Source organism: Cannabis sativa, chromosome 5 (assembly GCF_029168945.1).
Source record: "Cannabis sativa cultivar Pink pepper isolate KNU-18-1 chromosome 5, ASM2916894v1, whole genome shotgun sequence".
In the NCBI taxonomy this organism is placed as follows: Eukaryota; Viridiplantae; Streptophyta; class Magnoliopsida; order Rosales; family Cannabaceae; genus Cannabis; species Cannabis sativa.
In genome coordinates this window covers 22,626,614-22,639,543 of record NC_083605.1, presented here as the reverse complement: position 1 = coordinate 22,639,543, position 12,930 = coordinate 22,626,614, and the positions used below count along the sequence as shown (strand labels likewise).

Here is a 12,930-nt window from a genome sequence, read left to right as displayed (position 1 = left end):
GTGGTTGTGGCTGTTGCTGTTGTTTATTGTTGTGTTCCTAAGTTTAAAATTGATTCATGGAGTAGAATAGAGCAGGTTTGATGCATGATTAGTTGATTTTAAGCAAATTTGGAATTTTGGCTCAAAATCTTGGTTTTTATGGTAAAATGAGGAATTAGTTGCTGTGGTGGGTGTTTGTGCGTGGGTTTGATTTCTGCAGTTATATTATGCTTGTTTGAGTAGATTAAACCAAGTTGTGATGCATGTTAAGTAGATTTAACCAAGCTTGAGTTTTGAACGCTCTCATGGTGATTTTTGTTCTAGTGCATGAAGCTTTGTTTTAATGCTTTGAAAATATTCTTTGGGGTATTTAGAACAGGTGTGGAAGGTTTGATATGGTTTGGGATTGAATTGCATGAGATATGAATTTTTGATTGTTTTCTGCACTGAACCAGAATTCTGGTTCAGTATAAGTATGTAGGAACCGGAATTCCGATTGGTGTTCTGGGTTCCTCCCAAAACTATTATTCCGGTTGTAGAACCAGTCTGCCGGTTGGGAAAAAATTGGGAACCCTAGTTCTTCCCATTTTTGTGTTGTTTAGGGTATTGCCATGCTTTTTATCGATATGGAAACTTTTAGTTTCTAGTTTAAGTCCCTGGAAAGTGATTTAGCGTATCACTTATCTAGTGTTGTGATTGTTATGGTTTAGGAGCCTGTAAATCGCCGAGCAGATCGTTCCACTCAGGTTGACTGGCACACCTGAATTCGGAATTGAGGTAAGATTAGTATAACAGTATGCATATGTATTTACATGTTTAGCGTGCATGTTAGGAAGCCTGTTATATGTATGTTGGCTTCGTACCATTCGACAGTATCACATCGATAAGGCTAGAGTATGACTAGCGGCTGGAGTATGACCGGCATACCGAGTATAGGCTGATATTATGGTCGATGGTACTGTACTGTTTGACTGTATCACATCGGTAAAGCTAGAGTATGACTAGCAGCTAGAGTATGACTAGTGTACCGAGTATAGGCTGATACAGTAACACATCGGTAAGGCTAGAGTATGACTAGCAGCTGGAGTATGACCGGTGTACCGAGTATAGGCTGTTATTCTGTCAAAAGTACCATCGTACGAACGTTCGAGAATCAGTACCGTGTGGGACACGGGGATTAGGGTTGTGGTCAGGGGTATGGGCGTTTGATCATAACCCGGGATTTATGTATGTTTATGATTTATGTTTTTCTTACTGAGTGTGTCGACTCACAGTGCTATGTTTATGTGTAGGTAAGGGCAAGGCCAAAGCTGAGGAACCGTGAGGACGAGCCGATGAAGATTGTACATGTCGGGACAGTTAGGCCTGGTGCGTACGATCCTCGGGACAGTTAGGCCTGGTGCGTACGATCCTCGGGACAACAGTGCTTTTGTAGTTAGTCGCTGGGCGACAAATGTTTTGTAAAGAATTAGTAAACTTTTGTAAAATATTTTGTAATCGGGATCCCAAATATTTTGTATGTATTATATAAGTTTTAATTAAAAAAGTAAAATTTTAATTAATCACGATTTTCATAAACCTTGATTCGCAACGAGCTGCACAGTACGTTTAAAAATCACGTAACACGCCTGGTCTAGTTAGGGTGTTACATTCAGTCAATAGATTTGAAATAATTAGTGCACATCATTAGGATTATTGGCTTGAAATAATAACATGAGAAATTTAAATTACTAGACAGATTCCACACTTCAATCTTACACATTTGATATGTTAGTCCATCTATAAATTACTAGACAGATTCGTTTAATGTGTGTTGGCGTCTATCAACATTTAGAGGAAGAAAAGAAAAATTGAATATGTTAATTATATGCATTAGCACTATGGTGTGCCTCAAATTAAATCAAACAAAATCACCTACCACAACTAAATCAATGATCTCTCTGCCAAAATTTCCAAGGGAAATATACACAAACAAACCTTGCAGCCATCTCATAAAATGAGCTACAAACAAGTTAAGATATGGCCCTTTCAAAATCGAGCCTTTCTTTTCCTAGCAGTGTATTTTGTGTCTGCAGGTACAACATTCCCTCTTCTTCTCGACTGTTCCTTCTTCTTCAGTATCCATTTCCTGTCCTTCCCTTTTTTCATTATTCTTTGCTTTTTCAACGGCCTGTGCCTGTCAGAAACACATACCTGCAAACGAAAACACTAAATCAGCTCCATCCATGACCTAACATGGCTAAAGAACAGGCCTTAAATCAGGTGACCAAATGCATTAAATTTTTGCATAGAGATAAATAGAGCAAGTGGTGTTCAGTAAAAGTTTACCGTTTGATTTTCTTCATCTCCGCTGCTATCGTCGTCTTCAGAGCAACTCTCTCCATCCTTGCCTGGTCGGCCACAAGAAAGAACAATGTATACTTTCTTTTTCTTGGCACTGTTTTTGAAATAATTTTTAGTCAAATTTAGCAGATAATGAGCAGAGGAAAAAACTATGTTATTAAATATTCATGTTTCTTATAAATTTAAGCTTATGTTACCTGTGGGGAAAATCAATAACCAGGCCACCAGTTAACCCAGCATTCCTCGCATAAATCAAAATTAACACTAGCTGGTTCATATTTTCAGGATACACTTGAAATACTGCTTTTGCTCCCCTTGCTAAACATCTGTATAGAGATCCAAAGAATGCCCTGAAAAAAAACATTTAGCCAAAGATTACAAAAAGACTTGGTAGCTACTAGCTAGTACCTTAAACAGTAAAACCAAAGAGAAATAATTTACAAAATATTATTTATGATAAGAATGAGTCAAAGAGAAACACAAACATACTTTAATCTTAGTGTTGGTTCGTGTGAGGATTTGTCAGCATTGCACAACCACTGTAAATTAACACACAATGGGAGAAAAATAAGGTAGAAATTATTTTGTAAAGCACTTGACATTATATATATTACATATATATAAATGCCTTAACATTTCAGAAAAATGAAGTGGATATAGCTTTAAATATATACATATTATATACTACAAACATGTATGCTTTCAAGCTTCGTGATACATTCCAGCTCAAAGGAAAAAACGGTGGGGAGTTTATATATGATACTTAATCAACTAATTGAGCATAAAAAATTCAACAGGTGAAGAAAGTAACTAAAAGCATATACTAATTTTGAAGGCATTTCCAGTGGAAAAAATATGAAATAAGAACTTCCAATGAGTTGTGTTGATATATATACAATAATAAAGTAAGCACATATAGCCCTTTTCTCAATTTAAGTAAACGAACATTTAAAAATATTCTTCACCAAAGGCACCTTTCCTAAAATTAAATGATTTTGATAAGAAAGTGAAGTTAACTAACAAATAGAAAAGAAAAAAGAAAATTAAATTAAAAAATAAAATAAAACGTACTACCCAGAGATAAAATTCAGTATTAAATATAAAGTTTCAGCTACTCTGATACTTATTCCTACTCACAGCCATTGTCATACGACAGCACAAATTTTAAAGCACCAAATAACATGCAGCCCTGCACACTAAGCTAGCACACTGAGTTAAGATTTGATAAGTCTTACAAGCTTAATCAAATCGTAAAGAGCATAGTCACCAGAGATAAATTTGCTAGCTGAACGAAATTCATAGCAACGACACAATAAATAGCATGTTACAAGTAAAATTCCAAAAGTATTAATGATTAAACATCTTACAACATATAAAAGAAGAGAGGAAAAACAAATAGTGAAATAATAGAAAGTAGACCTGAATAGCAGAGATACTTATGGCCCCATCAATAACTCCAGACCGAAATCCCAAACCCTGAAACAAGATCCAATCCAATACTTTGTCATTCTACAAGTTAATAAAACAAAAATCCATCTTTTTTATAAATGTTATTTCGGTTCTTCATAAAGCTTACTGTATTACAATATGGAAAATGTGAGAAGACAATGAGCATCATCTTATAGGGGGGAAAGGAATTACCTCACCCATGTCAGCAAGTAATACATCACCTTCAACCTCCCTCTCCAACGCAACATCTATAATGTAGAACAAGATTAGAGAAGTATATAATGATTAAAATTAAAATCAAAATAACTGAGAATATATACTTCAACATACTAAGCATTGAGTCAGAGATATCTAAACCGATCCACTGGTGACCATTATCTGTTAGTGTCTCTCCACTGAGTCCTGACCCGCAACCTGAAATTGAGACCCATGTGTGTATGCTCTACTTCAAGTTGGAATCTCAAAGTGGATGCAGAAATCTGAAAATCAAATTAAAGACATTAATTCAAAAGAAGTAAAGAGTTGTGTACCAATGTCCAGAAGCAACCTGGGAACTCCATCTTTGGGCAAGGCAAGAATCTCGAGAGCCCTCTCCGTGAGCTCTGATTGGATTTTGATGATTCGAGAAGAGGAGGTATACTTCCTGGCTTCATCATCATCATAAAATATCTCAGGTGGCGCTTGGAGTTCAGGCCGAGATGACATATTGTTCAGGGATGAGCAAAGAACAAGGGTTTAAGCAGCTGTGAAGGCAATGAGGTGAGAAAAGGAATTCGTCAGTCAGAATAGAGTATGAAAAAAATAATATTAGCCAAACTGATTATAATTTTATATAAACTCTAAAGAAGTGAGCTTAGGCGCAAAATTGCAAACTTTTTTACCTGACAAATTGACTATTGAAAGCTCAATTCTTCAGTAACAGAAACACATCTAGGGATGTTCCGTCAGTTTAGGGTTTATACTTATATATTTTATTTAGGGAAATTTATACCCAAGTACATAAATTGTAATTAAATTTAAAAAAATGTGGTGGATCTTGTTGAACGATAAAATATTAATAATAATAATAATAATAAGCAAGTGCCTGTAATTTATGTAAACTTACCTTGCTTGAAATTTTTTTTTAAAACATACTGAATTTTTTTTTTTTTTGCAGCATGTCTACGTTTGGGGTTCTAGGCTCTCAGAGAGCTCCTGATGAATTTGGGAAATAGGTCAATATCGGGCCGCGTTATCCTTGCTCTATGTCATTGATAGAGGTTCAGGCGTCTAATAACCACCAAGATCCTATTTCTCTTTTTAAGATCGAGGATGTCAGTTCAGGAGACTTAAAATACCATTCTTCTGATGATGATAACGCTGTTCACCATGTCAGGGGTTATGGTGCCATTTTTCAGGCAAATGTCTTAGGAGATGTTGATAATAAAGATGATAGGGATCTGACTTACCGAGTGGACGAAGATTTCTTTCCGTGTCTTTACCGTTTTTTGAAAGATAAGAAAGTGCATAACGATTTTGTCTTTCAGGGGCGAGCCGGCTTTATGAGGTGCCACATTGAATGGACTGATCAAGTATTACTTCAACACTCAGGTGTCTTAAATAAGGCCGGTATTTATGGTACTGTTTCTGTATCCCGGTACCCCTTTTTATGGGTTTTTCATGTTTGGCGAGCTTTTTCAGAACTGCGGGGTCCTCTATCCAACACCTTCCATCATAGTAGTGGCGAAATGGGTATTTCTTTGTATGACTTGAAGGTTATCGGTGGTTTGCCCATTTTTAGGAGTTCCTTATGAAGAATTTATCCCTCTTAATGAGAAACTGGTGAGCGGTGATCCATGCTATTCTACTACCGCAGAGCTTTTAAGAATCCATGCTCGCCTTTGTGATTACTTAAAGAGCAGAGATATATATAGCCGTTCTAAAGGTATGGATGTCTCCTGGAAGCAATGGATTGAGTTCTTTTACAGGGATCTAATTGTCTTTGAAGGAGTAAAAATGGACCCGAAGGCTAAGACTCAAAGAAAAGTTAGCCAGCAGAATACTAATGAAGGTTATGATCTACGTTCTATTCCTTTGAACGTAACAAAGGAGGGTAGTCTTGCAGCATTCTTGTCCTTATGGCTAAGCCGTTTCGTTTTTCCTGCTCCAGGTCAGAATATTAGGCCTGAATCTTTTTATATGGCTTCGGTAATGGCACATGGGGTCAGAGTTTCACTTGCACCTTCTGTTTTGGGCTATATATATCGTGCTTTATATAATTCTGCATTACATTGTCAAGAGCGAGGTGAATGTTTCCTACCTATGCATTATGTGTTGGGGTGGTTAGCTGAGCATTTTCGTGATCTTTATCGTGGTTGGGATCTCATTCCAGATTCACCTCATTTGAGTAAGTATGCTGGGATTCAAGCTAGGCATCATACTTTGAATAGGGCTCGACATATTTTAAGGGGGGAAGATTATGTTATACATCGACCATATTATTTCCCTTCAGAGGAAAATCATGACTGTTTGGATAATGAAGATCTGTCTGACGAAAAATTTGAATTGTTAATGTCGATGCACTCTGCTTTGTTACCCGTTAGAGTTGGCAAGGATATATACATGGAACCTTATTATCCCAACAGATTTGCTCATCAATTTGGTTTTGACCAAGGTGTTCCTTCAGAGAACTTTTGTTTGAGTATCCCAAGGAGGATGCAATGTGGAATAGAAGATCTAGCCAACGCTTGGGATTTGATTTTAAGGAGGAATACCAACATTCGCTTTCATATACCTAAGATGACTCGTATGGGTCAATGTACATGGTGGTATTGTCATTGGTGGGTGAGGAGTAGCCTTCCGTACTTAGGGAGGTCTGTCAAGAAGATTCATAAAGAGTTGAAACAACCCTATGAAGAGGAAGAGTCGAAATATGTAATCCAGGACATTCGCGAAATTTACTCCACCCTTGATGAGGTTTTTGTGAGATGTCCTCCTCAAGATCATGAGTTTACTGGTGCCAACTACGCTGTCTCTAGCGCCAACTATGCTGTCTCTAGCGCCAACCATGCTGTCTCTAGCGCCAACCATGCTGATACTGAATCAAACATTGGCTCAGAGAATGACCATTCTCTTGACCCATATTTCAAACGGACGAAGCGCGCAAAGCATGACGAGTCTAGTCATATTGAATCCTTCCCACTTACTCATAGTGTAGAGATGCCACCATCTAGTACTCGCTTTGACGCTTCAAGCTCTAAGGATGAAGAATTTGTTGATTTTGATGGGTCTCATGGTTATGCCGATAATAGATTTGACAGTGAGCCATTACCTGAAGAGGCAATTGATTCACCAGAACCCGTTATTTCATCATTAGTTGTTGTTTCCTCTGATCTACCGGTTCCTTTACCAGATCCAATGTTGGCAATGTCAGCTTCAACAATCATCAACTCCGATTCGAGTGAACACATTAAGAGGTTTTTGATTGAATGCATGAAAGATATTATTCGTTTGTTATCTTCTCCTTTGACAACAACAGACATCTCAAAACATCGTGCGGACGTGGGTGTGCAACTTGACGTGTTGAGTACCCTTTGCGGGCATTATAAATGTGGCTTAGCAGAGGTTGCATGGTTCACTGACAATGTTAATGATTTGCTCAAAACTCAAGAAAAGTTTCTCGCTTCTGCTCAAGTTGTTGAGAATGCCCTTAGTCTTGATGAATCTGTTATCACGGATCTTCTTCGTCGTGATAAGGATAATTTGGCAGCTATAGATCATTTGTCCATATCTGTTACTAACAAGACAAAGGATTTTGAAGATTTTAAAGCAAAGGAAGCAGATATTATTGCGGCAGAACTAGCCATACAACAACGACGAGCTGAGTTCGAAGCTAAAAAAGCATCATTTGAAGTAGATCTTTCTAGTCTCAATGATTCCTTGAAGGAGCAACGACATCTCGCTCAGGAGATAGATCAGTCAAAGAACCAAGCTAATGTAGAAAAATTCCATGAAGCTGAGAGAGCGAAAGCAACACTCAAGATTCAAGAAGAAGAATTCCAGAGAAGACTCGGCGCTTTAACTTTGTTTCTCCAGATAGACTAAAAAACTTTTTAGCTTTAGTTTTAGTTTTTGTTAGCCTTTTTTTTTATTAGCCTTGAGGACTAATAGTATTTTGTCATTTAGACCTTTTAGAATTTTGACTCCTTTCTTAGGAGGAATAAATAATATATATTTTTTTTTTATTTTGTGGCTACATCCCATTTTTGTTCAGATTGCCTACGTACCCTTTTAAGGGATCAAGCCGTTCGTAGTTCTTTAAATTTTTTTTTAGGAGATAACTTTTTTATTTTGTGTGGCTGGGCCTAGTTATAAACTAGATTGCCTACGTACCCGAAGTGGGATCAAGCCTTACGTAGTTCATTGCACACTCGCCCGTTCCCATTAACACACGGATAAACGCGTCAGCCTTTTGAATTTGAAAGTTCATATGCCCCTCTTAGGAAGACCTTAGTAACAACATAAGGTCCTTCCCATTTTGCCTCAAATTTGCCTTTCATCCTTCTACTTATGACAATTGGTCGTTTCACAGTAAGCACTAGATCTCCAACCGAAAAAGATCGAAATTTAACTTTCTTGTTGAATGCCCCAGCTACCTGGGCTTGGTAAATTTCGAGCTTTTGTTGAATAGCAAGCCGCTTTTCATCTAATGCTTCAAGCTCGGCTAGACGGACTTGCACATTTTCATCTGGGTTTGTTAGTTGAGTAGCAATTCTTAATGAAGCTATTTGTACCTCCAAAGGTAACACTGCCTCAGACCCAAACACCAAGTTATAAGGTGTACAACCAGTCGCAGTCCTCACAGTGGTTCTATAAGCCCACAAAGCTTCTAGGAGGCGTTCATGCCAATCCCTCTCATTCTTTGTCGCTGTCTTCTTCATGATTTTGCATAACACTTTGTTAAATGCTTCTGCTTGACCATTTGAAGACGGGTTGTAACTAGCGGAGAAACTGTGCTTGAATTTGTACTTGTTCATCAATTTGACCATTGCCTTACATTTGAAATAAAGGGCAGTGTCGGAGATAATTTTTGAAGGAACCCCGTATTAGTTAATTACGTGGGTCCTTATAAAATCAGCGACATCTTCTGCCCGTACTTCTTTTAGTGGTACGACTTCAGCCCATTTAGAGAAGTAATCTGTGATGGCCAAAATATATTTATGGGCTTTGGAAGAGGGTGGCGTAAAAGGACCAATGACGTCCATTCCCCATGTTTCGAAAGGCCATGACAGTATAGAAGGATGGAGTGGTTGAGGGGGTTGGTGGATGAAATCTCCATGTAATTGGCATGACTTACAACATTTAGCAAAATTAATTGCATGTTGAACCATAGTAGGCCAATAGTAACCCAACCGCTTTAATTGAGCCGACAATTTTGGGCCGACTTGATGGGCGCCACATGTACCGGCATGAGTCTCTTGAAGTGCATGTGCCGCTTCTTCTATCGAGAGGCATCTCAATAATATCCCGTCGAATGAACGCTTGTACAATGTGCCATTGAAGACCACAATCGAGGCACTCTTCTTCTTACATCCACTCTTTTCTTCAAGTCTTCTGGCAAGACTCCTTTTTGGATGTAGTCTTTGATTGGCTGACGCCAGTCATTTTCATTTGTACTATCCAGGAAAGTTATTAGGTTGACTGTATTTTCTTCTTCAACTCTTTCCGTAGATTGGGATAATACATGGCGTTCCCCTATGGTAATTTGGATATCCCTTTCTTCAGGAAGTGTTAGTGATGCAGCTAAATTAGCCAATGCATCAGCTTTACCATTTTTTGATCTGGGGATGTGATTTAGAGTTATGTCTTGAAATTGGCCAAGCAAATATTTAGCCTTTTCATGATAAGGGACTAAATTTTCATGCTTAACCGCAAATTCACCACTCATTTGTTTAATAACCAAAATAGAATCGCCAAATACCTCCAATGATTGTATTTTCATTTCGAGTGCAACTTCGAGGCCGATAACTAATGCTTCATATTCTGGTACATTATTTGTGCATATAGCTAGAATATGGAAAGAATAAGGTATCAGGCCTCCTGACGGTGTCACAAAGACAATTCCCGCACCTGCCCCACTACTTCTTGCTGTCCCATCAAAATATAATTGCCACGATGAAGTATCAATTGCGAAGACTTCTTCATCTGGAAGATCCTCTCGCAACTCCATATCATCTGGAATTGGGTGTGCTGGCAGAAAATTAGCCAAAGCTTGTCCTTTTATTGCTTTTTGCGGGACAAAGTTGATTTTAAATTCTGATAGCATCATGGACCATTTGGCAAGTCGTCCAGACAACACGGGCTTGGATAGGATATATCTTAGAGGGTCAGCTTTTGACACTAAAGTCACAGGATGTGAGAGCAAATAGTGTCATAGTTTTGTGACAGCAAAGATTAAAGCCAAACACACTTTCTCAATTGGAGGGTAGTTTTGTTCTGCCCCTACTAAAGTTCTGCTTAAATATTAAAGAGCAACTTCTTTTCCCTCCTCATTATTTTGCGCTAGCATGGCTCCCAAGGAGCGGTCGAGTGAAGTGATATATAATATCAATGGCTTTCCTAAGATTGGAGCTCTCAACACTGGTGGGTGCAACAGGTACTTCTTAATGCTTTCAAAAGCATTTTGGCATGCCTCATCCCAAATAAATGGGATATTTTTCTGCATCAACCGCGAAAAGGGTTGACATCTACCAGACAGGTTTGAGATGAATCTTCGAATATACGCAAGTTTTCCCTGTAGTCCACGTAGTTGACGTAAATTACGCGGGGGAGGCATTTCCATAATTGCTTTGATCTTTGCAGGGTCGATTTCAATTCCTCGATGTGTGACGATAAATCCGAGTAACCTTCCCAATGTTACCCCAAATGCACATTTTAAAGGATTCATCTTGAGATTGTGTTGCCTGAGTCTGTCAAAAACTCATTTTAAATCGTCAAGATGATTCGTCCTTTCTTTTGTTTTGACCACTAGATCGTCGACATAACATTCGACAGTATTGTGCATCATCTCTTCAAAAATTGTGGTCATTGTTCTTTGGTAGGTTGCCCTTGCATTCTTGAGGCCAAATGGCAAAACTGTATAACAAAATATTCCTTTTGGTGTCCTAAAAGCAGTGAGCTCTTCGTCCTCGTGTGCCATTTTGATTTGGTTGTACCCAGAAAATCCATCCATGAATGATAAGGCATCAAAACCAGTGGTAGCATCTATCAATAACTCAGTGATGGGGAGTGGGAATTCATCTTTTGGGCAAGCCGATTAAGATCTCGATAATCCACGCATATGCGGAGTTGCCCATTTTTCTTCATCACTATGACGATGTTTGCAAGCCAAGTAGGATACTGAACTTCCCGAATAAACCGGCAGTCTCTTAACTTGTCAATTTCTGCCTCGACTTTGGGAAGTAATTCTAGTCGAATCCTTCTTTGAGATTGTTTAACAGGGGTAGCATCTTTTGATATTGCCAACCTGTGCACAGCAACCTTTCGGTTCAAACCCGGCATGTCTCGGTTTAACCAAGCAAATACATCTTTGTTCTCGCGAAGAACTTGTATGTACTGTGGTAACTCTTCTTCAGATAATAAAGCAATGACAAACACAGGCTTTGGATCATCCTCAGTCCCGAGGTTGATCTCTATTAAGTCATCCACAATTTCTTGTCCTCCATCTTCGAATTCCTGAGGTGCTGGTTGAAAGATGTCTATAAAATCTTCTGAAGGGTTTGAGCTTGAGCCTTCATCTTCTACGGTCAAGCTTTTTTCAAAAGAGAGGTAATTGACTTGAGCAAAATTTTCTCCGTCTTCTTGTGTTTCATGCCCCTTAATAGTAATTCTCAAAGATTTCTTCTGTTTTGGCACCCACTGTTTTTGCTTTTTGGTTCCCTTTGACTGTGGAGCACTTGGGAAAACAAGCCTTTCGAATGCTGACACTCGTGGGGTGGATGTGCTTGCTTCAAGTCTATCAAATACCGACACCCGCGGGGAAGGTGTAGGAATATCGTCACTGTGAAACATTTTTTGTTCCTCCTCTGTTAACTCATCTGGTTCAAAAGAAGCTTTTAAACAATCACTATTTTGATGGATTGTGACTCCTTCTTTCTTCTTGAAATGAAATTTTTTCTTCGCTGTTTTGAAGGTTTTCAAAGTTACAGAAGTGGGGGACGTTTTATTGAGAGTAATGACTCTTTTATTTTTCTTGCTATCTTTACCAAAGGAAACTGAAATTTGCATTTTACCCTTAGGTAGTGACTGATCGATTTTCCTTAGTGGTAAAGTAAAGCTTGTCATTAGGCATTAGGGCTGTCATCGAATCTTCGATCGGTGTCAAAGCTTTTTGCCCTATTCCTCGTTGACTTTTAGGGATATACTTAAAGGTTCGTTTTTGGTTAGATACCTTCAAGTTCTCCTCTTTGGACTGAGGAGATTTCGCAAGGGATAGTCGCTTAATTTGTGGAGAGTTTTGTACGACTGAGTTTTCGTGATGTTTGCTCACCTCAGGTTTCCCTTTCAAGATGGTGACATTAGCTGGCTTGTGAAATTTTGCATCGGCATAATTCACTTGTTCCCCGTAAAAGGGATTCGGGTCTGCATTAACACTTTTGACTTTGCCTTCCTTGCAAAACTTAAAGCATTGGTGGAGTGTTGAAGGAATGACTCCATATTCATGAAGCCATGGTCGCCCTAACAACACATTGTAGGATGTATCTGAATCGATGACATGAAATAAGGCTTCAGAATTTAACTCGCCTATTTCAATTTTTAGTGTGATACTTCCCCTTACTTTTTCTCCAGCTTGGTTAAAACCTTGAATAGTCAATGATGATGGAGGCAATTGACGTGGGTGTAAACCAACATCTCTCAAAGTTTTTAAGGGGAGTACATTCACAACCGATCCACAATCCAACATGATGCGGCTCACGCGATTATCAGCAACCATACCCGTCACGTACAGAGGTCGATTATGTAAGGCAGCTCCCAATTGACGATCTTTATCATCAAAAGTTATGCACGCCATACAAGAGGTATGCGTCTCAAGTGATGTAGGTTTCATTGGCTCTATTTTCTCCGTATAAAATTCAGGACTTGTCAATGCGACAACAAGTGCATTTCTATGCTCAGGAGACA

General features: G+C 38.6%; 2 protein-coding genes across 3 annotated transcripts; both read right to left on the bottom strand.

Moving 5' to 3' along the window:
* Positions 1-1,682: 1,682 nt before the first annotated feature.
* LOC115716075 (18S rRNA (guanine-N(7))-methyltransferase RID2) lies at positions 1,683-4,794 on the bottom strand. Of its 2 annotated transcripts, XM_061115517.1 has the most exons (9): positions 4,653-4,794; positions 4,302-4,514; positions 4,102-4,185; positions 3,964-4,019; positions 3,742-3,798; positions 2,812-2,861; positions 2,520-2,672; positions 2,308-2,416; positions 1,683-2,172 (listed from the first exon to the last, which is right to left on the bottom strand). In XM_061115517.1, exons 2-9 carry the CDS (start codon positions 4,474-4,476, stop codon positions 2,008-2,010), a joined length of 849 nt encoding a protein of 282 aa, XP_060971500.1. In that variant the 5' UTR covers positions 4,477-4,514; positions 4,653-4,794; the 3' UTR covers positions 1,683-2,007. The 2 variants fall into 2 exon arrangements, with proteins under 2 accessions (XP_060971500.1, XP_060971499.1); XM_061115516.1 differs by having other exon boundaries at positions 4,302-4,672.
* A 5,479-nt stretch (positions 4,795-10,273) lies between these two features.
* Positions 10,274-10,696, bottom strand: LOC133038224 (uncharacterized mitochondrial protein AtMg00860-like). Its single transcript, XM_061116313.1, has one exon. It carries the CDS (start codon positions 10,694-10,696, stop codon positions 10,274-10,276), a length of 423 nt encoding a protein of 140 aa, XP_060972296.1.
* Between the last annotated feature and the right edge of the window lie 2,234 nt (positions 10,697-12,930).